The 25,368-nt window shown below is 39.8% G+C and overlaps 1 protein-coding gene across 2 annotated transcripts; it reads left to right on the top strand.

The window, feature by feature from the left end:
* Window positions 1-6,935: 6,935 nt before the first annotated feature.
* On the top strand, window positions 6,936-24,247 carry lats1 (large tumor suppressor kinase 1). 2 transcript variants are annotated; one of them, XM_081378297.1, is made up of 8 exons: window positions 6,936-7,133; window positions 8,586-9,034; window positions 11,150-11,300; window positions 12,686-14,022; window positions 16,647-17,229; window positions 18,902-19,084; window positions 20,160-20,266; window positions 22,455-24,247. In XM_081378297.1, the coding sequence occupies exons 2-8, from the start codon at window positions 8,678-8,680 to the stop codon at window positions 22,935-22,937; spliced, it is 3,201 nt and encodes a 1,066-aa protein (XP_081234423.1). In that variant the 5' UTR covers window positions 6,936-7,133; window positions 8,586-8,677; the 3' UTR covers window positions 22,938-24,247. The 2 variants fall into 2 exon arrangements, with proteins under 2 accessions (XP_081234423.1, XP_081234424.1); XM_081378298.1 differs by having other exon boundaries at window positions 6,964-7,133; window positions 8,593-9,034.
* The last annotated feature ends 1,121 nt before the right edge of the window (window positions 24,248-25,368 follow it).

Genomic DNA, 25,368 nt, shown 5'->3' with positions numbered 1-25,368 from the left:
AATAATCCTAAACACATGTAAAACCCTAACATTGTGTACGTTTACACACACACACACACACACACACACACACACACACACACACACACACACACACACACACACACACACACACACACACACACACACACACCTGAACAACAAGCAACCTTCTTCCAGGCCTTGTGAATTTTAATGGCATCCCTGATAAAAGATATGTAACAAACATGTTATCATTAGTCTATGTTAAATTAATTTTATTAACACACACATGTGTGTGTGTGTGTGTGTGTGTGTGTGTGTGTGTGTGTGTGTGTGTGTGTGTGTGTGTGTGTGTGTGTGTGTGTGTGTGTGTGTGTGTGTGTGTGATTGACAAAAGGAACGCAAAGTCCCGAATTTACATCGGAAAAGCGTTCAAAAGGTGGCGAGAAATCTGCCGGCAGAAGGGCTTCCAATCCGACATTCAGGTGGCACTGTTTTTGCTGGACAGGGTAAATCCAGTGTGTTTTTTCCAAATGGTAATGGCTGTTTCAGGAAGCACGGAAGGGAGGGGGAGGGGAGGGGATGAGGAGGAGGGAGGGTCGAGCTAGCCTCCGTTTTGTTTGACAATACTTCGAACGTCAACAAGAAGTGACATCACCCAACATCGCTTAGAGCACCTTTAACAGTTTTGAATGATGTATAACACTTATATGTAAGATCAAAATCAACAGAGTATTTGAGTCTCTTTTGCATTGATAAGAAAAAAAGCGAGCTAGTATCGCCGACGCGACCGCCGACCCCAGAGGGTCAAAGAACTTGTCTCTGGGGCAGTCATGATAAAGAGCACTGGAACCAGGTGGTTTTCTCAGGAAAGAGGCACATAGAGCACAATGTCTGAGACAGCCATGAGATCCATCATAACAGGAACCTCTGGGATCCATGGCATGAATCATATGGAGCAAATCATCAAGGATATCTTTGAGAAGAACCTCTTGGACTGAGCAGACAAGCACTTTTAAGTGGCCATGGCATAACAGGGAGCTTTAAGGCCAGGTAACCACTACATGAACCATCGTTAAGCTCTGGCACCAAGGCAGCTAAAACTGGGAGCACTGGCACCATAGCAGTTTAGACAGAAACCTGCAGAATGGCAGTGGCAAGAATTTCTGGGGCATCTGGAACCGGTCGGATATGACAGAGAGCTCTGAGATGTGGATGGCCATTACAGTTTGTTTGCGCTGGCCATGGCAGGAACCTCTGGTGAACAGTGCAGACGAGACAGGGCCGAAGCAGTCATGACAAGGTTCTGCAGACATTGATGGGACATTGAGGTAAAAATGTACATGTACAATAACTGTTATTTTTTTTTTATTTTTTTTTTTTAGATTTATTTACTTACTTATTAATTTGCGTATGTATCTTTCTTTTGTTCTGCCTATTGTGCTGAACCTTGTTATTGTGTAGAACCTTGTGGAACTCAGATGCTCAAATAAATAAAGATGATGATGATGATGATACATACACATTACCAAGTGCACAGTACCGCCAGACGCAATACTGCTGCTTCTAGCCACGGCGCCAGATGCAACCATGGCCTGTCTGCCCCGCAAGATGCTGAGGCTTAATAGCGGGATGGAGAGTCTTTCTGTCACCCTGAAAGATGCAAAGCTGAAAGAAGACAGATGAAATATCTGGAGTGGGAGCTCCTTTTATCCATGACTTACATGGGGACCTGAAACAAAATACAAAACATTAGACTAAATACTTTAACATGACTTTCCTCCCATTCAAAATGAACAACAAAAACAAATCTGTAAAAACGGGCTGATTTTAGGCTCAGTATGAAACCAGCTGTGGTGAAGGATCTTCCCCAGACCGAGGCTTAGGCTTCTGCTGCAAGACGCTATAGATTTAATGGCAGTGTTCTGTGCAGAAAGATTGAAGAGACATATGATTATGACCTGAAGCCTTTACATCTGCTCTACTCAGTCATGAGACCCTAAGTTGTAAGATCTGATCTGGAAGAACAATTGTATGATGATTGGACTTCTCACATTTTGACAATCTAGGCTCTGACCAGAGGTTTAGGTTGGTCTTGTGCAGATCATGGTCTCACACTCACAGCATCATGAAAAATATCACCACACCACTAGAGACCACGCCAATGCAGACTTCCCATGGCACTTGCCCATGATCCTGTACTCAGGAGGGTAGCACCACCCCATGGTGTCTGGATTGCAACTCATAAGTAAGTCTGCAATAACAAAGCATGTTTTCTCTTTCAGCTTTGAGGGATAATGCATACCATACAACATTCCTCATGAGGTTCCCACGCCCAGAGTCAATCAACTTGACCTGCAGGGTGTCTTTGCTCACAACAGAGTTCCCCAACTTTATTTAGCCATGAAACACATCACAACAACAGATGGGAGCTGTGCATGACGTGGCACACTAAACTCTGCCTCCGTGGCCTTCCAAGAAACTAACCAAGTTCTCACAGGGCGACGGCCACGCGAGGACCATCACATAGTTGTGCCGATGGTCCTGCCAGTACAGTAACTTGATAATACATGGTACGCTTGTTCCCTTGTTAGCCAGGATTGTGAAGGCGATCTCCAACGGTTGGGGCTTTGGATGAAAGCATTTTTAAGACGGTTTTTCTATTAAAAAAAAATAATTTGTATTCTGTGAATAATGTTAATTTGAGTTTCACATGAAAACAGTGACTGCACAGCAAAATCCCCAGAGTAAAATTAACTCTGTTCAGAGAACATTTGGTCCCTCTCTACAGAGAGTTAAAATAACTCTGAATCAGAGTTAAAGTTAATGAGATACTTAAGTGATTAATTAAGTGATGATTGGGCATTAATGATGAACATCTGCTGTTAACAAGTTCTCAGCAGAGGAGGATTCAACAACTCCATAAACAGCATTACCAGCTTCACTTATTACTAACCAGGGGTGCGTTTCCCGAAAGCATCGTTGGCCAACTATGGTCGCAAGTTCATCGCAATGTCCATTGAACTCTATTGGTAACGACGGAACTTGCGACCATAGTTGGCCAACGATGCTTTCGGGAAACGCACCCCAGACTGACTTCATTTCTGTCAGACATCTACAGAAGGTCTTATTAAGAATTAACAGAGGTTTAGATGTTGATGATTTATTGAAAATGTATGATCACAGTTATAGTGATGAGTGTTTCCTTCAGTTGGGCAGTTTGACTCTTCTTGCGAGTTTGTGGTTTTTGTAACAGCTTTTACCAAAACATGTAATTTGTTACAAAGAAAACCAAAAACAAAGATGATCAGGTGATATAGTGTTTAACAGCAGATAGTAAAAAAAATGCGTTTATATCACCACTGTCCAAAAGTGGTCATTTGATGTTAATAGATTATATTCACTAACAATACTCTCTTGCTAAAGATTGGACATTTTGAATTTTTATAATACATAATAGGGGATTTTTTTTTTTTTTTAAACAAAGACATCAATAATCAGCTTATGAATCTCAACAATGGTGACATGCTTCATGCAGCAATACATGCTGGGAGCCACAATAGTATAAAACTCATGGCTCCCAGGATGCATTGCGGCATGAAACATGTTACCATTGTTGAGATTCATAAGCTGATTCTTGATGTCTGTGTCTTAGAAAAAAAAAATCCCCTATTATGTATTTAAAAAAATTCAAAATGTCCAATTTGTGGCAAGAGAGTATTGTTAGTGAACATAATCTATTAACATCAAATGACCACTTTTGGACAGTGATGATATAAGCGCATCATTCTACTTTTTGTTGTTGAAAATTAGATCACCTGAACATCTTTGCATCTGGTATTCTTTGCAACAAATTACATGTTTTGGTAAAAGCTGTTACAAAAACCATAAACACTCAAAAATATAAGCTAGAGTCAAACTGCCCAACTAAAGGAAACATTCATCACGATAATGGTGATCATACATTTTCAATAAATCGTCAACATCTAAACCTCAATTCTCAATACGAACTTCTGTAAACGTATGACAGAAATAAAGTTAGTCTGGTTAGTAATAAGTGAAGCTGGTAATGCTGTTTATGGAGTTGTTTAATCCTCCTCTGCTGAGAACTTGTTAACAGCAGGTGTTCATCATTAATGCCCAATCATCACTTAATTGATCACTTAAGTATCTCATTAACTTTTACTCTGTTTCAGAGTTATTTTAACTCTCTGTAGAGAGGGACCAAATGTTCTCTGAACAGAGTTAATTTTACTCTGGGGATTTTGCTGTAAGAGAAAACAGAGAAACTTCTGTAAAAAGAAACTATGCTACTATTTTCTAGATTCTCTTTTTGAAATCATTTTATATTATATTGCCACAATGATAGAAAGAAATGTAGTCTAAGAAGCATTCATTAAGCCTTCACCCTGCATTACATGATTATGTCTGTTCCTTCAACAGTACAATCTAGCTGTGTGTGTGTGTCAGCCCCCTCCACAAAAGAAACTATGTGTGGAAGTTGATAACAAGGTGCAAGTTGATCCTTAAACTGAGAAGCCAGATCAAGCCCCCAGAGATTCACAACTGAACCAGCACATGTGGAATGACGGCCCTTGGGTGGCTCACTCCTGTTTGCCAGATCTGGGCCACAAGCAGGCCATAGCAATGCCACATGTCAGCCAAGAGCAAAGAAACAAACCAGAACTGGACCACAATGTCACAACGTCACAATGTTGCTATGTGGGAAGGGACCAACAATCGGAACCAATTTGCAAGAAAAAACTGAACGCGTCCGGGACAAACCGGATTCCACCATATCTTTATATACACAATATTAATCTTTTACATTGTAATCCTTATATTTTTAATATTTGGCATGTTTGTGTGCTGCTGGGAGTCCCTGTGTGTGTAATAAGCAGAGTGTACGTACATTGTGGACCCGTCTATAGGCGCACATTAATGCGCTCTTTAAATAACAAAACAAAAAATACTGCGCCATTTTAGACCAGGTTCCAGTTGGTCAATGTCTCAGTCTATTTCAGTTCCTCAAAACAGCAACGCGCCAACAATGCGCCAGAACACACTTCTCGTCCTCAGACCAGCAGCCCATGGGCCACAGATGGGCGACAATGCATTTGCTATTTAAACAACGTGGCGCAGGACGTGAAAATGAAAACTGCGTCGGGCTGAAACTAGCTAAAGACACTAGCCTGGCGCTGCATTGCACCGGGTCTATGATACCAGTTAGGTCTGGTCGAACGATGTATTAATTCAATTCAGATTGGATTATGTTGGTAATAGGGACTTACCTAAAGCTAAAATATGTTTCATGCCTCTAACAAGTGCTTTTAACCTTCTTTGTGATCTGAATGGTCTGTGGAAAACACTTGAGGTTTGACTTGTTCCACCGCCCAGAACGCAACTGAATGCTTTTTCAAAAGTACTTTTAAACAGGAAACGATGGAATATTTACGTACATATTTACAGCGGGATATTCGCACAGGATTAGTATTACCTGAGGTAATTTTTCCGGACATTTTTCCAGAAGGTAAAAGTCGCCGTAATGTTTACTGACATTGTCCGTAATGATTAATGAGATGGCACAGTGACTAAAATCCCTGAGAAGCTCTGGTAATAATTACTTTACCAAACCTCTCCATGTTAAACTAATCCAGTCCGAATAGGGCTTATGGATATCTCCCCTCTCCAGGCAACCTTGAAAGACCTGTGAGATAGGATTCAGTGTAGTTCTTGTGATGCCCAGTGATGAGGTGGACCAAAGGATCTGATGATTCAGTGTCAATGGATCCAGGAGAAGGAGACCTGATGATCTGGATTCAGCTTTCGCAATCCGGCTTCATTGAGGAATGGGATCTAGAGGACAGGTGTTAGGAGGACAGGAGAGGAGAAGTTTAGATACTTCTGCCTCAGTCAGGGAAGAGGAGGAGAGAAGATTTGGCTGTGTACAATGTTGAGTTGTTAGTAAAAATTAAGTTGAAAGAATGTTTCAGGATCATCATACTAACCTTAAACAAACGTTTAAACCAAAACTGAACATTTGGAAAAAGTTCAAAAATGTGTTAGCTGGGTATTCCCTTTCAGTAGGCCTACACTGTTTTCTTTATGATTTAAGTCCTAAACAAAAACCTTGTGAAAATCTTTCACTAGACCACTGGGCTCTTTTATTTATATGAGTGCCTTTTCTAAGATTTTTCTAATTTATTTTTATTAGGGCCTTTTGTATGAACCTCCTAAAAATCAATAAATCAATAACAAACTATACTTTAAGGCAGTTTTTCTTGTGCATTTCATTGGTGCGTGTTTCACTGGATTTGCCAGGTCATTTAAAATAATGTACCTAAAAGTTGATATTAGTGTTATTTTACACTTATTTTAGTTATTTTATGAAGTTGTCTGAAAACATTTTGTGCTTTATTAAAAAATACAAATCTGTTTTACTATGTTTATGGACAGTTTTAAACTGTTGAATAAGAAATATCCTAAGAATTTGAGAAAAACTTATCCCACATAGCAAATCCTTAAAATGTAGGCTACTATTCATCATCCGGTGGTGCAGTTTAACTTCTCCTTTTTGTTGGTTACAGTCCTGTTAGTATTTGGGCCTGAGGCTGGACATTTTTTATTGAAATCTCAACAGTAACCTTTCAAAATGAAACAACAAAAATGGAAAATAAAAAATAATAAAAAAATATCAGTCAGAAATGGCACCGTTTTCTGAGAATGAATGTACTACCATTACAATGAGGGCAGAGCCATAGATGAGCTGCTCTAGGACTGGAAACATTTTGGACATGAACAATGGCTAGGAGCTCAATTTATTACGTAACAAACTGTGTCCACAAAGGCAGCTGACGCACCTCTTGCGTTCATCATTCATCATTCCCACTGAAGGAAGGGTCTGTGGTCTCGTGCAGGCTCCTCTGGGGGCGGGGCTCTGGAAAGAGGGCGGGGCTCTGCCGAGAGGGCGTGTCACAACATCCGGGCTCTTGTAACGCGCATGACAGCCGTTGTAAAACAACTCAAGACGACAGTAAATACCAAAGAGAAGCAGACGGTCCGTCAACAAATACATGTACCTGTCAGACACAGCAGAACGGGTACTCATGAGGATTTCCCAGTGCGCAGAGGTCGATACATGTACAAACATGGTGTTGCGCCCTCAGTAAGCGGTAAGTGAATGAAATTCGCTCTTATTCGGTGTATGATAGCACTATGCTATCGCCTCAGCTTTAGGCCTCAGGTACCTGTTGTACCGATTCATTAATGATTTATCAGCAGTAACATGCTCATTATACGGTAGAAATAATGTTTAAGGTTTTTCAAGGACATTACGTGGCAATACGTCTACACTCTTGTGAACGTGTGACATACTGTGAGGGGCTAACTGGGTTAGCAGTGTGTGAATCTGTTGGACACTACGACTGTGTTTCAAAACCTGTGGAGATCCCTACCTAGACAGCATCTGGCCATCGTTTCTGGGCACTGATGCTGTCTAGGCTGTAGTTAGGTTTCAGACGCATACTTTGTTTAACCTGTTTATCTGTGTGATCATCACAATCACTGGTTCCTATTGGCGTTTTATTTATAGTCTTAAATATTTGTGGTCTGGTGAGACATGTACCACAAAAGTAAATGTTGTCATATGATCTTGAACTATCATTATCATTGAAAACTTAAAATAGACTCTAAAGATAGAAAGAAACACATGATGATATTAAGCAATTTAAAAAATATCTTTGTAAATTAGGCTTCATTTTCTTGTTTTACTTTTAATGAGGATCACCATGTAGCTGTTACAAGCATTAAAGGGATAGTTTATCCAAAAATTATCTCATGATTTACTCACCCTCAAGCCATCCTAGGAGTATATGACTATCTTCTTTCAGCCAAATACAATCGGAAATATATATATATAAAAAATATATTCTTTCAGCCAAATACAATCGGAAATATATATATAAAAAATATATATATAAGCTGTTTCAAGCTTTATAATGGGAGTGAAGACCATTTGTTTTTGAAGCCCCCAAAAAGTGCATCCATCCATCATAAAAGTAATCCATACGACTCTGCAGGGGTTAATAAAGGCCTTCTGAAGTGAAGCCATGCGTTTTTGTAAGAAAAATATCCATATTTAAAACTTAAAACTAAACTATAATCATTAGCTTTATGATGTTTGACGTATTGATGATCACGGAAGCGCAGAGGATAGAGCGAAACAAAACACCGGTCACGAATTAGAAGTCTAAAACGAGAATTTCTAAAGAGAATTGTCAGAGGACCTTGAGTTTGTTACCCAGCCCTGTTTGTTTGAAGAACGAGAGGCTAAGCTTACGCTACTCAGAGGTCAGAGGTCACTTTTCCGCAGAAACTAGACTCTCTCGTGGACGGTTGTTACCGGAAGCTAGTGATTACAGTTTATAAAGTTATAAATATGGATATTTCTCTTACACAAACGCCTTTATTAACCCCTGCAGAGTCGTATGGATTACTTTTATGATGGATGGATGCACTTTTTTTTTTTTTTTTACATTTTTAGGTGAACCAACCCTTTAATTATGCAATTGAAATTACATTGATGTTTGTAATGCATGCTTACTGATACGCCGACATCTCTCTAGTGTTTAGGTGAAACAAGCACTGAAATCTGGACAGTTCCACTCTTCCACCTGGAAGCCTCTTCACCACCTCGGCACTTAACGTATGTTTTTACATGAAGAGGGGCGAGAAACCCGAGGGATACAGACAGATGCGACCCAAGACGTTCCCTGCGAGCAACTACAGTGGCAACAGTCAACAGATGCTGCAGGAGATCCGAGAGAGCCTGAGGAACCTCTCCCGGTCCTCGGATGCTCCCAAGGCCGACGGGAGCGCCGGGAAGGGGCAGCTGGACGATCCCAGACAACAGGGGCGCAGCACCAACCCCAGGAACCCCCACCACCACCGAGCCCTGCAGGAGATCCGCAAATCACTCATGCCCTTTGCTTTCAATGAAACTACCTCCAGTGGACACACCACAGACATCAACAAGCACATGTTGCAGGTTCTGCAGGACGCAGGCTTTGATGAGGTAATGCTGGATTTGGTCGGAGTTGAACGTACTGACATGAGAAGTTCGTTTACTCTTCTTTCCCTCATATGCGTCATATCAATCATTTGTGCCAGGAATGTTCTCTCCTGTCACTTTATAATTTCGCTTATTTGAGGAATGACAGTCACGGTATGTTGCCAGACCAGCTCTGGTGGAAGAACCGAGCTCAACGTGTCACATTCATGCTCCCTAACAACAATGTGGGTGTGTGATGTACATATTTTAGTGTTTTCCAAGAAGATGAATCGCTCTGCATTCCTGGTGAAATAGATGGATATGCATATTACAGATTGAGAAAACAGATTTTGGTCTCTTTCTCTGGTTGTACAGGCAGACAGAAAAGGCTTCAGTGTACTTTGATAATGTACAGTCCGAAACCCAGACAAGTCAAGAAGTCAAGTCACCTTTATTTATATAGCGCTTTTTACATTACAGATTGTTTCAAAGCAGCTTTACAGTGAAAACAGGAAAATAATGCAACAAAGTTTGTTTCTAGAAGAAAATAGCGTCACAGTCCAGCTTAAGTTTAGTGATGGTTCATTTGTGTTGTAAAAAAAGTTATTAATTTAGTTCATTTTTATATATTTTTATACAGTACAGGTCAAAAGTTTGGAAACATTACGATTTTTTTATATTTTTGAAAGAAGAAGTCTCTAATGCGTATCAAGGCTGCGTTTATTTGATCAAAAATACAGGAAAAAAAGCAGTAATATTGTGAAATATTATTACAACTTAAAAAAATAGTTTTCTATTTGAATATACTTTAAAAAATAATTTATTCCTGTGATGCAAAGCTGAATTTTCAGCATCATTACTCCAGTCTATCACATGATCCTTTAGAAATCATTCTAATATTCTGATTTATTATGAGTGTTGGAAACAGTTCTGCTGCCTGATATATTTGATGAATAAAAGGTTTAAAAGAACTGCATTTATTCAAAATAAAAAAATATTTTCTAATAATATAAATCTTCTTTACTATCAGTTTTTATCAATTTAACACATCCTTGATGAATAAAAGTATTGTTTTATTTCAAAAAAAGAAAGAAAGAAAATTACTGACCCCAAATTACTGACCAGTAGTGTATATTGTTACAAAAGATTTCTATTTTTAAAAAATTGCTTCTTTCTTTTTTTTTTTTTTTTTTTACTTTTTATTCATCAAAGTATCCTAAAAACGTATCACAGGTTATGAAAAAATATTAAGCAGCAGAACTGTTTCCAGCTTTGATAATGAATCATCATATTAGAATGATTTCTAAAGGATCATGTGATAGACTGGAGTAATGATCCTGAAAATTCAGCTTTGCATCACAGAAATAAATGATAATTTAAAGTATAATAAATTGAAAACCAATTATTTTAAACTGTAATAATATTTCACAATATGAATTGTTTTTTCTGTATTTTTGATCAAATAAATGCAGGCTTGATGAGCAGAAGAAACTTCCTTCAAAAACATTAAAAATAGTAATGTTTCCAAACTTTTGACCTGTACTGTATATATAAGGGTGATGATCAGGACTCAGTGGGATAACGTACAGTCTGCTGCTTCACAATTATTACATGGTTGCGCTTGCCAAACAATTAAAAATACAAGGTCATGAAATAGTGATTTGAGCACAAAATTAGTTTATTATGTGACTAGAATGTGTGCAGTGACGTGAAACTAGCACAGCTCTGTGGGAATGCAGTTGCCTGGGACAGCTTTATATGCACAAATATCTGACTGCAGAATGCCATGACCAATCACAATTTAGTGCTCTAGAGAGCCATGAAATGATAAAACAATATCGCACAAATGCAAATGAAATGTTCAGGAGCGATCTGTGTTCGCAGCTTTGAACTGTGAGCTCAGAGAGACCAGTGTAACTTGTTTCAAGTTGTGCCAATGTTACATTGATTCTCATTAGTAGTAGTAAAACAATATTGTATTTCAATAGCCTTATTTCCTTAGATAAAAGTCTCAAAGTGTTATGGACAACAATAATACCATGTCTTCAGATGCATTGTGACTGGCAGGTCTTTATAAATGTATATGCTAAGTCTGGATCATGTCACTCAGTGGTCTTCATCATCTGTGTGTGTGTACAGGAGATGGTGGTCCGTGCGCTGAAGCAGACGAACAGTCGTAGTGTGGAGGCAGCCATCGAGTACATCAGCAGGATGAACTTCCAGGAGCCTGCGAGGGAGCAGATAACAGCCGCCGCCGCGCGCCCTGTGAACACGGGGATAAAGCAAACCGGTACGTAACACCACTAAGACACACTTCCAGTTTGATATATCAGTCAAAAGTAGATTAATAGGGTAAATTTTTTAACTAGCAGATATCACCATGAAACTTTCCCAGCTGATTACCTACTTTAAGATGAGAAAAAAATGTATTACATTAATTTAATGTTTAAATATGCAAATTAGGCAATATCTAATGAAATATGCGCTAATTTGCATATAAAAAAAAAAACGAAATCTGAGTGTTGGATAAAGCCAGGTTAAAAATTATTTTTTCATTGTGTTCACATATTAGATGGGGAAAAAATTACAGAGGGATTTATGGATATCTACTTTTGTTATCCTGTAAATCAGAATATACTGTCAATAGCCTTAAAAAAATGATTTTCGCCATGTTTTTTGGAATAAAATGTTATATTAATCAGGCTAGGAATAATATATTTACAAATCCCTCTGTATATGTCTTCATAATATAACTTAAGTACAAGACTGGAAAGTTTGGTGTATATCGGTGCTTCTGAAGTGGAGATTTCGGGCTTGGAGAATGAGAGAAACGTCATTTTGAGAAAACGGGCTTTAAAGATTTATCATTAGCCAATGAGATTGCACATTCAGCCCTTTTACTTTCACGATTGGTTGCTGATACAAAGGAAATGACCATATTTGGATCCGACAGTATTGTACAGGAGAGAGAGAGCTTTCTAACGGTGTGTGTGATGACAGGGTGCAGACAGAGATCGCGGAACAGCGGGAGGATTAAGAACGCCAACTTTTGTTGAATTTATGAGAAATCTACAGACGCGAACAGACAAAGTGTAGTAAAATAAAGACCTAAATGTGTATTTCTGACTTTTTTTTACCACAAGTCTGAAAGAAGACATGTTATTGAAGACAAATATCAAAATTGACCAGTAAAAAAACCCCAATGTTTTTGCCTGCCGTGTCTCGCCTTAAATGAGTGATCTTGATGAGTTCCTGTAGTCGTCCAATTTGACTCATATGCTAATGTAGGATTCAGAAACTTGATAGGTGATCTTTATAAAATGTAGTTTGATCACTATCTTCTCAGTTGTCTAAAAGATTTAAGGCAATTATCAAAGTTTGATTAAAATGTTAGTAAAAGATGATACATTTCTACGTTACATTTAATTACCCGTCAGCAGATTTTGACTCATAAAGCGGAATTGAATTGAATTGAATTGTGTCATTACCCAGACCTAGTAATTCATTTTCATTGTGAGTTGTTGATTTAAGGTAATTCACCAAAATTCGCCCAACGGTTGATGAGTGTGCATATCATGCAGCTCAGATGATCAGGCACCTTAGTACGCCCAGGTTTTGATTTCTCTCGGGCCCTTATATGTAAATAAATGTAATGTATGGATATTTCTTTTCTAGGTCCATCCCAAATTCAACAGACAGTGTTGCGGCGCCAAAGCTGGAAGGGTTCAAAGGAATCACTGGCCCCACAGCGACACAGTGCTCTAATGAGCGATGGCATGATTTACCGTCCCAGCAGCCCTGGACCTCAAAGTGACCTCTCACGGCCCGCCACCTTTCCTCAAAACCTTTCTGCTGCAGCCAGCGGCCAACGAGTGAACCCTCGACAGGTGCGTAGCATCACTCCTCCTCCCTCCTCGTGGGACTCCAATCCCTCAACCAAGCGGTATTCTGGGAACTTGGATTACCTGGTGCCCCGGATCTCTCCCGTGCCTCAGGGGCCCCGACCCGACGGCTACATAAACCCTCCGTCCCAGAATCAGCGAGGGCTCAGTCCAGTGCCTGTGGGTCGGCAGCCCATCATCATGCAAAACTCCGGTGGCAACAAGTTCACCTTCCCCCCATCCTGGCCTCAAAATGGTGCCATGCAAGGGGAATACATGGGCATTAATAACAGGCAGCCGCCGCCTCCTCCGTATCCAATGCACCAGTCCAACAGACAGAGTCCCACGGCCCAGCAGATGCAATCCAGCGCGCTCTCCACACCCTCGAACGGGAACAACCTCCCCTCAAGCATGCTGGTTCCCAACCGCAATAGCCACAACCTTGATATGTACAACCTTGGAGGGCTTCCCCAAGTCAGACCTCAGACTTCACCCAATCAGGACGCTCCTTCATCATGGCCCCACAGCGCGCCGGGCCGCTCCAACTCCTTCACCAGCGGGCGTCAGTGCACCTCTGTGCCCAGCTCTCAGCCCTCCGCCACGACCGTCACCACCATCACACAGGCGCCCGTCCTGCAGCCGGTGAAGAGCATGCGTGTGCAGAAGCCAGAGCTGCACACGGCCGTTGCCCCTACGCACCCGCCTTGGCTTCAGCAGCCGCCCGCTGCGTATCAGGAGCCGAGCGCAGAAGTGCCCAGCTATCAGGGCCCACCGCCGCCCTATCCCAAACACCTGCTCCAGCAGCAGCCGCCACCGCCTCCAGGGTACGACCCCAAACCCAGCAGCAGAGAGGAGGACGGCCCGGAGCACGACACCGACACGGACAGCAGCAACTGCTCCGGCGAGAAGAGTCCCGAGGCCTCGGAGGAGCGCGAGAAGAAGCTCATCACCACCTCTCCCGTGCCGGTGCGCCGTCTCAAGCGGGACGAGGAGCGCAAAGGGGAAAGCAGAGTTCCCATGTACTCGCCGCAGGCTTTCAAGTTCTTCATGGAGCAGCACGTGGAGAACGTCCTGAAGAACCACCAGCAGAGACACCGAAGGAAGAAGCAGTTGGAGAGCGAGATGCAGCGGGTCAGCATGCCTTTCCTCACCCCCCACAATGCTCTCTGCTCCCTTTACTCTACTGTTGACTCTAACTTTCACATCTTTTTCCCTTCGTTATTTCCTGCCTTTTTATTCTCTTTCTCTGTCTGTCATATCTTTCAGTTTGTGGATCTCCTCTGTAAGCCGCCTTCTCTCGTCTTTTCTTTGTCTGATCAACTGGTTTTCATAGTTTAAAGGTTTCTTCTGGAGTAGGCGTCACTCTGTGTGTGGTAAAGTAAGACCCTGTCAGTTGGACGGCATGAGTGAATGAGTCTTTTCCTTAAATATGTTTTCATGAGCTCTGTTCTAAAGCTCTACTGAGCTGCCTACATCATCACCTAGCATCATAGCCTTTATGTTGAAAAGGCATGAAGCGCAAAAATGTTGCAGAGAATGCAATCGCCTAATATTTATTCACACAAAAGCAACATTCAGTCACCTTAAAAGTTGTTTTTCTTTTGTGATTGCTATTTGTATGACACACAGAGTTGCTTCCTCGTTTCAGATGGCCACTTAGGAGGTTCAGTGATGGTTAGGATAGCTAACTCTTTAGACAGTTCACTGGGTTTTAGAACGGAGCCATGATCTTAAGGGTTTCCTGCATTTCTGATTTAAGCTCACATCTACTCCCACATGGGATCCATCCAGTGTTTTCACATGTTCTGCGCTGATTGAGGGGGTGATGGAGTGGGTGATGGATTGGGTAGAATGAAAGACATATATCTAAATCTGCATGTTTCATAACCCACCTCACACTGTGCTTTTTTAATTGCTGCTACCTGGCTGCTCGTTATTTTTTTTAATTGAACTATTGTTTTGTGTTCCAGTGTAGGGTTATGATCTAGCATTTCAGTTAAATACCAATTTTCATACCAACAACACAGATTCACAACACTACAAATACCAACACAGCATTATTTAAATATTCAACAGGGTTGATTTATAACGTCTATGAGGCTTTTTTTGTAATCAACATTAATATTTTCAGGTCAAAATTTACATGAATGTATTTGGAAAGTGTTTTTTGGTTGGGGTGCACCGAAATTTCACCAGTTGAAAATCTGACCCCAAAATAGGAATGGAAATCTAAATGGATTGAATGACAGAAAACAAGGTTCTTGCAGTAAAGAGCTTGTAATTATAGTTGATGAGATGCATGTGATCTGATAAAAAAAGCATGCAGGGATATCCAGGTGGATTTCAGTTGAAATTTAAGTGACGTTGCAAAGTCAGGTTACATTTGCATTTCCTAGTTGTGCAATGTATGACTAAAATAGGGGTGTACCGATACATCATTATATCGAGATATCGATAAATGCGACGAAAAATAGTTTTATTTCGTCTAAATTGTTTTAATTTTGTCATGTTTTTACCATCATGTCATTTCAAACCAATAAGATTTTCGTTTAACTTCCAAACACAATTGTTTTTATGATATCTGAGAAATGTATGTCCTTCCATTTAAAGTCTAAAACTTAAAAGATCCAATAAATGTCCTAAAGGCATCGCAAGAATAATCAATCGAGTGGTTTAATCCAAATCCAAGTCTTCTGAAGAGACACGGTGGCTTTGATATGATGAACAGATTTACAACGACACGCAAACTGTAGTAAACAATCGTGGCTTGTCTGTGTAAGAGATCCAACAAATGCCTGCATTAAAAGCGCGAGTGCAAGTTTACAGAGTTTCATTACTACATTAAACTACTAGCCTATAATGAATATAATGCAATGGGGGTAATATTTGTGGGTCCTGATAATAATAAAATAATTAACAATAATAATAATAAAAAAACTCTTTATTTTGGCTCAAAATATTGCGATCATAGCGTGAGTTCAGTACTGTGATTTGTATCGAATCGTGACATGAGTGTATCATTACTATGGAAGCTTGTTTCCGCCACAGAATAAAACATTTTAAGAGATAATTGCGACTTTTTATCTCACAATTGCGAGTTTACATCTCGCAATTCTGACTTTATAACACGCAATTGCGAGTTTATATCTCGCAATTCTGACATCTTTTCTCAGAATTGTGAGATATAAACTCACAATTGTGAGATATAAAGTCCCAATTCTAAGGAAAAAAAATACTTTTTTTTTTTCTTTCCTCAGAATAGTTTATATCTCACAATTCTGACTTTATAACATGCAATTGCGACTTTATATCGTGCAATTCTGACTTTATATCTCACAATTGCAACTTTATTTCTCAGAATTGCGACTTTATTTCTCACAATTCTGACTTCATATCTCGCAATTCTGAGAAAAAATGTCAGAATTGTGAGATAAAAAGTCGCAATTATTATTATTTATTTATTATTCAGTGGCGGAAACAAGCTTCCATACATTACACCCCTACTTCAGTAGTAAATAATAGTTTAGATCACTGTAGAAAACCCTGTGCATTGCATGCTTTGCTGTTTCTCAGTGCTGGACGCTGCCTGCCAATGTTGTGATGGTGAATATTGGATAATATATTGTCTGAAATGATTTCAGAAGTTTAGCTAATCTGTGTCTTTGTGTGTTGTGTGAGCGAGTTTGCCTGTGTTTATGTGCAAGTGTGTGTGTGTTTTGTGAGGGCTGTTGTAACCGTGTGTGTTGTGTGTTCAGGTGGGGCTTTCGGGCGACGCACAGGAACAGATGCGAATGATGCTGTCCCAGAAGGAATCCAACTACATCCGCCTCAAGCGCGCCAAAATGGACAAATCCATGTTTGATAAGATCAAGACTCTGGGAATCGGGGCGTTTGGAGAAGTGTGTTTGGCTCGGAAAGTGGACACGGGAGCGCTGTACGCCATGAAGACTCTCCGTAAAAAAGACGTCCTGTTGAGAAACCAGGTGGCCCATGTGAAAGCCGAGCGGGACATTCTCGCTGAAGCAGATAATGAGTGGGTCGTCCGCTTGTACTACTCCTTCCAGGATAAAGATAACTTGTATTTTGTCATGGACTACATCCCTGGCGGGGACATGATGAGTCTTTTGATCAGAATGGGCATTTTCCAAGAGGACTTGGCTCAGTTTTACATCGCAGAGCTCACCTGTGCTGTGGAAAGCGTCCACAAAATGGGTTTTATCCATCGAGACATTAAACCCGACAACATCCTGATTGATCGTGATGGACACATCAAACTGACTGACTTTGGCCTGTGCACTGGCTTCCGGTGGACTCACGACTCCAAATACTACCAAAGCGGTGAGCCCAACAACTCAGAGATCAAAACTTATTTTTGATGACTTGGCCCCATGATTTCGTACCATATTATAACTATTTGCCAAAAGTTATTTTGTCGGTGGTTTAGGCTACTGTTGTAGGTAATGTAGTCTTGCCAGTAATTTAATGCTTTATGCTTTAAGACACACTATGTAAGATTTTTGGATTAGAATGTCCAAAAACCATTTGAACAGTGTTATATATATTTTTTACTTGTGTACTTACATTATCCCAAATGCTTCCAAGAATGTTTAAATCCAGAGAAATAATCAATTTTAACCAGGACCTATCAATGACATCATACCCGCGTTACCCTCGGTTTCCGGTTTTTAGTAGAAACCATGGAAACACCAGACGCTTTAATATATTTAGTGTTTTATTAGACAAGGGAACAACTGTTTGGATACATTTATAGACAGAAAACTAATTGTTATATAGCTAATTGTTATAATCTCATTTTCTTGATTTACCGCGAGTACCATGTTTTAACCTAATATTGGTCTAGCTCACTGCAGTGTGCAACATGTGTCTCATATAGTAGCGAACGCACAGAGTAGCATTATATCAACTTTCAACACTCTCAAATGTATCTAAACCCTTACCCCACATATATGACCGGAAGAAGTGGAAGAGGTCGTCTGTGGCACCCCACTGCTCTCATCAAGCTACGCCTTTGTTTTTAATAAGCGTCATCTAGCAGTGAAAAATTACATAGTGTGCCTTTAATGACGTTTACAAAAATATTACAATTGAAAATAATGAAAGATTTGAAAAAGAAGTGCTTCAGCCTCCAAAAGCCTCCTGAACAGTGGGTTTCAGTGGGAAGTAGTCGTCTACAAACCACTGCAAAATCACATTCAGGTCTGACTGACATTCTGATACAGAACACACACTTTTTACCATCACATCAACGTGACTCTGTCAATATTTCTGGACCCTATCTGCATTTCCCAAAAGCATCGTTAGCCAACTATGTTTGCAAGTTCCGTCATTATCAGCAGTTCAATGAGTCGGTGTTTCCCGAAACCATCGTTCTAACGAACATTCGCAAACAGCATCGCAGAGTTGTGTGTTTGGAGCGACAGATCTCGACCTGTAGTTAGAAGCAGAGTTTCTAGTTTGCATGACATGTGGACTTAATAAATCCTTATCTTGAGCAAAATAAGCAAGCTGACATTCAGAACAACCTGTGTCTTTTATTTAGAATACATACAAATGTCATTTACGTCTTTTAGTTTGTCATGAGATTTAAAGCACCGTTTTTGAAGAGTGCGCATGTGCGAACGTGCTCTACTATGCAAGAACGAGCCTATGATTGAATCTGGAAATAAAGCAAAATAACTGAGAAAAATGAGAAATAGTCATGTCTGTAATTAGCAAAACATTTAGCGTTAATTCGATCTCAAACAGATTCATTAAAAGAAGTTATTACTCCACCACGTGCGTGATGTCATAAACCAACGTGGTTGAGTGACCACTTTGCGACAATACAGTTTCAGGAAACAGTCGTGACTAGCTAGTTGATTTCTTCAACGATGCATCGTACCATGGTGGTTAAGCAGCGAGTTACGTCGTTGTTCGGGAAACGCACCCCTGTATTGTTCACTATTGAATAATGAATGATGTTGAACTTGGTGTGTCTGTGTGTTGTCAGGTGATCATGTGCGGCAGGACAGCATGGACTTCAGTAAGGAGTGGGAAGATCCTGCCAGCTGCCGCTGTGGGGACCGACTGAAGCCGCTGGAGCGCAGAGCCGCCCGACAGCATCAGCGCTGCTTGGCTCACTCGCTGGTGGGCACACCCAATTACATCGCCCCCGAGGTCCTGCTGCGCACAGGTGTGTACGCCACCACAACATGTCCGCGTGTACAAAAATATCCATTTCTTGATTTTGATGGATTCTTATTTTGAAGAACCGAAATTGATTCTTAGATCCCAAGAATTGATCTTTCAGTCTGTGCTTCGTTACGTCCCTCCCATCTAATAAATCACAATAAGCCTTGTTACTTGTTCTGATATGAAACCGTCTCATCTTTCAAATTCTGTCAATTTTATTCTGAAATTCAAACAATAAATACCATTTTGGCTCCCTTTAATGTGTCAGATCATATATATCATCTCTTCTGCTTTACTACTAGTTACAGCATGAAATTAACATGAATGAACATCAGAAGGTATGTTGAAACATACAGTACAACGTGTGTGTTTCAACCGCAGATAGACGTCAATAAAACAGCTTGTAAACAATGTCACATAATGTTAAATTTACCTCAGAGATATTCAACGTCCAAAAACTCCTTAGTCAGCTAGAAAAATGAACTTCAATGGAGCATTTTGATAAATATATGCACTATATTGCATATTAGTTGTATTTCTACTTAACCTGTTCTTCAGTATTATAATAATAATAATAATAATAATAATAATGTGTGGGAATATATCTGTCTTGTTTTTATGACAAACCACTATTTAAATGTTAATATTGAGTAGAAATTCCCTGTATAGTAAACAATGTTTTTGGCCATGTACTGTACCTGACAGGCCTCAGTTAATCAATACTGAATCGAATCGCATCGCAAGCTTGTGAATCTAAATCGAATCGAATCGTGAAACGTGTGTCAGTGTCCAGCCCTACTGTGTACAAACACCTACTCCTGATATGGGAATAATAATATACCTTGTGTAATGAGCACTTTTTATACAGTGACAAAGAGTGCTTGATATGGGTGTGCTTTATTGACAAAAAACAATCTCGATATTTTCTGGCATATGAAGAAGACATTCAAAATGTGCAGTGGTAGATCTCCAGGAACTCAGAACTTTCCACTGCTGTAAACTTGAGATTTCAATACCCTCTAAATTGATGAAAGTGAATTGATTGTTTCGTTTTATAATTTTTTTTTAAATCCTAGGTTACACGCAGCTCTGTGATTGGTGGAGTGTGGGTGTCATCCTCTATGAGATGTTAGTCGGTCAGCCTCCTTTTCTGGCAACAACTCCTCTCGAGACCCAGATGAAGGTGAGAATATATTTTGCTCTGTAATTCTGTAATTCACATATGCGGCATTAATTAGAAGATTTCACATTTAAATCAACAAAATCTTCACCAAAATTTGATGCACCTCAGGCTCTTGATGGAAATAGCATCACAACATTAATGTCCATCAAGAGGTGCATCATCTTTGGTGAAGATCTTGTGTTGTCAGTGCAAGAGTCCAGCTCTCTGTAAAGTCTCCTCCAGAACATCCTGAAGACTTTCACTGAGTTTAAGATCTGGACTCAGAGGAGCATCAACTCATGTGTGAAAATGACTCTTCATCTTCAAACTCCTCACAACCATTCTTTCACAATCTGTCATCCTGGAATATGATCGGGATGTGTTTCATACATGGTTGTTTAAGAAATGAAAAGCTACACACTCCATCAATTAGTGTTAGAAGAACTGATGTCAAACATATAACACGATCAAATCATAATAATCACTGCAATAATGATCCAGTCACACACTCTTAAGCACTTACCCATTTAAATCCAAACAGTAGCCGTGTTTCCATTATAGGGATGTCCCGATCCGATCCACGGCATCGGTATCGTGCCGATACTGGCCCAAAACGCTAGATCGGATATCGGAGGGGAGAAAAAAAATTATCCGATACCTATGATCCGATACCCATTAGGGGTGGAACGGTACGTATTCGTACTGAACGTACGTTCGGTGCATGGATTTACACAGAGAATACACGGTATAAAAATAAATAAATCTCGCGTGCACATTAATTAATGTAATACGAAACTAACGTTACTGTTAGATACGCGCATATGCGGGTTCTTTAGGGACACCTAATCTGTAGCCCGCCTTAGCTCTGAACGCGCGTCTATATCGCTTCAAACGCTCACTTTATCATTATACGCGCGCGGCGCGTCCTATTCGCTTTGGACGCGCGAATGGATTCAAACTGTTCAAGCATCGAACTAGACGCGATATGAGGAATCTCAAAAATGATCTCATCTTTTTGGACATTCATCATTGCATTGGTTTTCATTTCTTGTCCTAAAACAGAGCACTAATCTGTTTATTTTTAAGTTACACATTCTACATTGAATAAAAAAGAAAATCAAATGTGTTTTTAAAAGTAGTATTATTTTATACAGAAATAAATTATTTATAATTCAGATGAGAATAAAGTTAAAGTTAATTAAAATTTAAAGGAAACAAATATATTGAGCTGAAATATAGCAAATTAATTTTAAATTCATTCAGGTTACCAAACATATCTCAAGGTCTTTTGAATAAAGGCTGGCAGTCTTTCATTATCAACTGTTGTTGTGGACTATAGACTGGAGAAGTATTTGTTCTCCATTTGAGTGAGATGTTTTTAAGTGGCTAATTGAGGAAAGTGCTTCCATTTATATTTTATTATTAGTAGTATTAGTTCAAGAATAAAATAAAAATATCGGATTGATATCGGTATCGGCAAATAGCCAAAGCTGCGGCATCGGTATCGGAAGTGAAAAAGTGGTATCGGGACATCCCTATTCCATTACCCTTCAAATTGCGCAAATTGAAATTGCGAATTGAAAATACGCCCAATGGAAACACGTCAATTTCGCAAAAACTCCCATTTATCGCAAAAAAGTTCGCATGAGGGGATTTCCCAGGCAATTCGAAAAAAGAAATATTTCACACAACTGCAATGGAAACAGTTTTTGCGCATTTACAGTCACCTGACGTAGATGACGCGGTGTGTTTGGACAGAATACGAGACAGAGTTCTTTATTAAATTCATAATAGACAGAAGAATTACAGGAATACTGGATTCTAAACCTCAAATAAATGCCACAATCAAGACCTCTAAGCAGATCTGAGGGAGAAACACCCAGAAACACCTCATATGTGCCGCTCACACGTATTATAAGGGTCGTTCCTTACCATTAATGCTTGGAAAACACACATACATCTCGTTCGATTAATAATAATGGCTAGTGCGGTGGCTGGGATATAGTATATAAACCCACCAACGTCCGTTACCATGATTTTTGGAATGATTTTACTGATCGCGAGAGGAAAAAGTTTTAGTCGCATAACATCAGTTAATAGAAACTTTTTTTTTTTTGGCCAGGCAGTGTATATGGTCTATGTTTGCTCATGAACACACAGTTGATTCGTATAATGATCAGGTGATTGAGTGTGTGTGTGTCCGCCTCAGGTGATAAACTGGCAGACATCGCTCCACATCCCGCCGCAGGCCAAGCTGAGTCCCGAGGCCACCGCCCTGATCCTGAAGCTCTGCCGCGGCCCGGACGACCGGCTCGGGAAGAACGGAGCCGATGAGATTAAAGCCCAGCCTTTCTTCAAGAGCATCGACTTCTCCACGGATCTGCGGCAGCAACACCACGCGCCTTACATCCCTAAAATCACACACTGCACCGACACCTCCAACTTTGACCCCGTGGACCCTGACAAACTCTGGAGCGACGACGCCGACAGCAACCACAACGACACACTCAACCGCTGGTTCAAGAACGGCAAGCACCCGGAGCACGCCTTCTACGAGTTCACCTTCCGGCGCTTCTTCGACGACAACGGCCACCCGTACAGCTGCCCCAAGCCCATCGAGTGCGAGGAGTACGAGGAGGAGGACGAGCCCGTCGACCCGTCCAAGCAGAGCCGGGACCTGGTGTATGTTTAGTGTGTGTGTGTGTGTGGGTGAATCTCACTAAATCAGTCACAGAAATCAAAAGAAATTATATTTTGCATAATAATGCACACAGGACCATTAATATCAGCATTGTGATAAGAACAATTAAAACCTCAATTTCTCATTACTGTAATGCAAACAAATAGGTATTATTTAAATTGTAAAGTCATTAGACATCATGGTTGTGTTTTTCACTGCTTTTATATGCTGATTTAAAAAAGAAAAATGAATGACTTTGCATTATAGTAATTTTTTATGGTACACACAACAGGAGTTTTGGGGGGAAATGTGTTTAATTCTCATGAAAATGCCAACAGTTCTTAAAATAAGCTTGATTTTCTTTTTGCAAAATATAATTTCTTATTTGTTTGATTTGTGAGGGCATATTTTCATGAGACGGACCCGCGTAGGATGTGTGTGTGTGTGTGTGGTGTTTTTCTTTGTGTGTGTGTGTGTATGTGATCTCTCTTCATCTGGCTACGGCGGTGACTGGTGGAGTCTGCCTTGACACTTTGTGCTGTATTTATTATGTTGTGTTCAGGATGCACTTGTCTGGTGCCTTTTAAACAGCCGAGAATCTAATGATGCAGTGGAGCTCTGTATTTTTTACTCCTCTTTAATTTATTTAAAGACTTTTTTTTTATGGTAGTTGAAATGAGTGTTTTCTTCCTCAAATGATGTCTTTATTTATGATCGTGTGGATTTGTTTCTCATTCTGAGTGGCACAGGGACTATGACTTTATGCTTTCCTTCACCAAAACTATAAGGGAGATCATCCTGTACTCTGGTAACATTTAGCTGACCGTTCATTATACAAGTTTCCAAGGAAAAAAAAACACTGTAAATTGTTGCTCTGTGTATTTTTTCTTTTTATTTATACACAAAATTTGTATATATAAGTTATGCGGTGTAAATTTGTACTTCCACTTTTCTTAGTCCCAAAGGATATGATGTCAAAACATATTTTATGGTAATTATGACTCCAGATTCTGAGCAAAACACATTTGAAAACACACTACTCTGGTTTCTCTCCTTGCTATGAAGAGATCTTGCTGTGTCACTACCAAAGGCTTCGGTTTTTCTGCAAGAATGGTCGCATAACATCATTTTATTGTTGTCTTTTTTTCTGAACTCTCTCCTGTGCATCTCTGAATGTAATAAGGAACTCCTTTTCTTTGATTAAACTGGTGGTCTTATTCCCAGGAAAAGCATTTGTAGCGCATTTGTAGCTCATTTGAGTGTAAATTTGTCTTGAATGGGAGAAAGGATGATAAGTAAAAGCTCTTAAAGCACAAACACATACTTCAGTGTCCATGTCTAGTGCATTTCATTATTTTTAATATTTATTTAACGTGCAGTTTCAGTTGCCTGCTGAAGTTGGAGTGGAGGGTAATGAGAAGATACTTTAATTAAATGGTACATTTGTCAATATTTGAGAGCCTGCTTAGCTAGTCACAAGTCAAATGATTAATAATTAAAGCTGTCAATGTGAAGAGAGACTAGACAAAGAAAAAAGGGCAGCATCTCTATAGCATTCAAAAACAAGATAGTTATGAAAGATCGGTTTATGGCGATGATGATACGATAACATATTGGCTAAGAATTGTACTCTACTCTAAACGACTCGCTTTATATAATAGGAAAGCATTGTAATAAATGAGGACAACTAAACAGGCATGTGAAAGAGACCGAATCCAGCTCAGATAATTAAACCTTTGTTTTGATGCAAAACAAATGTTCCAAATGTAGTTCATTTATTTATTATTTTATTACACCACATTGTCACAATATGTCAGGAATTGAATGAATAGGGAAGATTTGAAAACAGGATTAGGCCTTAGTTCAGTTAAAGGGATAGTTCATCCAAAAATGAAAATTAGCCCATGATTTACTCGCCCTCAAGCCATCCTAGAGTAGGTGTATATGATATTTTTCTTCCAGACGAATACAATCGGAGTTAAATTAAAAAATGTCCTGGCTCTTCCAAGATCTATAATGGCAGTAAATGGCCGTTTCTGTTTTGCAGTCCGTAAAAGTGCATCTATCCATGATAAAAGTGCATTTATCCATGATAAAAGTGCGTCTATCCATGATAAAAGTGCGTCTATCCATGATAAAAGTGCATCTATCCATGATAAAAGTGCATCTATCCATGATAAAGGTGCATCTATCCATGATAAAAGTGTGTCTATCCATGATAAAAGTGTCTATCCATGATAAAAGTGCGTCTATCCATGATAAAAGTGCGTCTATCCATGATAAAAGTGCGTCTATCTATGATAAAAGTGCGTCTATCCATGATAAAAGTGCATCTATCCATGATAAAAGTGCGTCTATCCATGATAAAAGTGCGTCTATCCATGATAAAAGTGCATCTATCCATGATAAAAGTGCGTCTATCCATGATAAAAGTGCATTTATC

This window comes from Scardinius erythrophthalmus (genome assembly GCF_964197995.2).
Source record: "Scardinius erythrophthalmus genome assembly, chromosome: 11".
Taxonomy (NCBI): domain Eukaryota; kingdom Metazoa; phylum Chordata; class Actinopteri; order Cypriniformes; family Leuciscidae; genus Scardinius; species Scardinius erythrophthalmus.
This window is presented reverse-complemented; position numbering and strand designations above follow the sequence as displayed.

Bases quoted from the DNA above. Each gene is read 5' to 3' on its own strand.
- lats1 (XM_081378297.1), top strand. From the start codon at position 8,678: ATGAAGAGGGGCGAGAAACCCGAGGGATACAGACAGATGCGACCCAAG. The intron at 14,023-16,646 runs GTCAGCATGCCT...TTGTGTGTTCAG, and splicing joins TGGAGAGCGAGATGCAGCGG to GTGGGGCTTTCGGGCGACGC. The intron at 19,085-20,159 runs GTGTGTACGCCA...TTTAAATCCTAG, and splicing joins CGAGGTCCTGCTGCGCACAG to GTTACACGCAGCTCTGTGAT.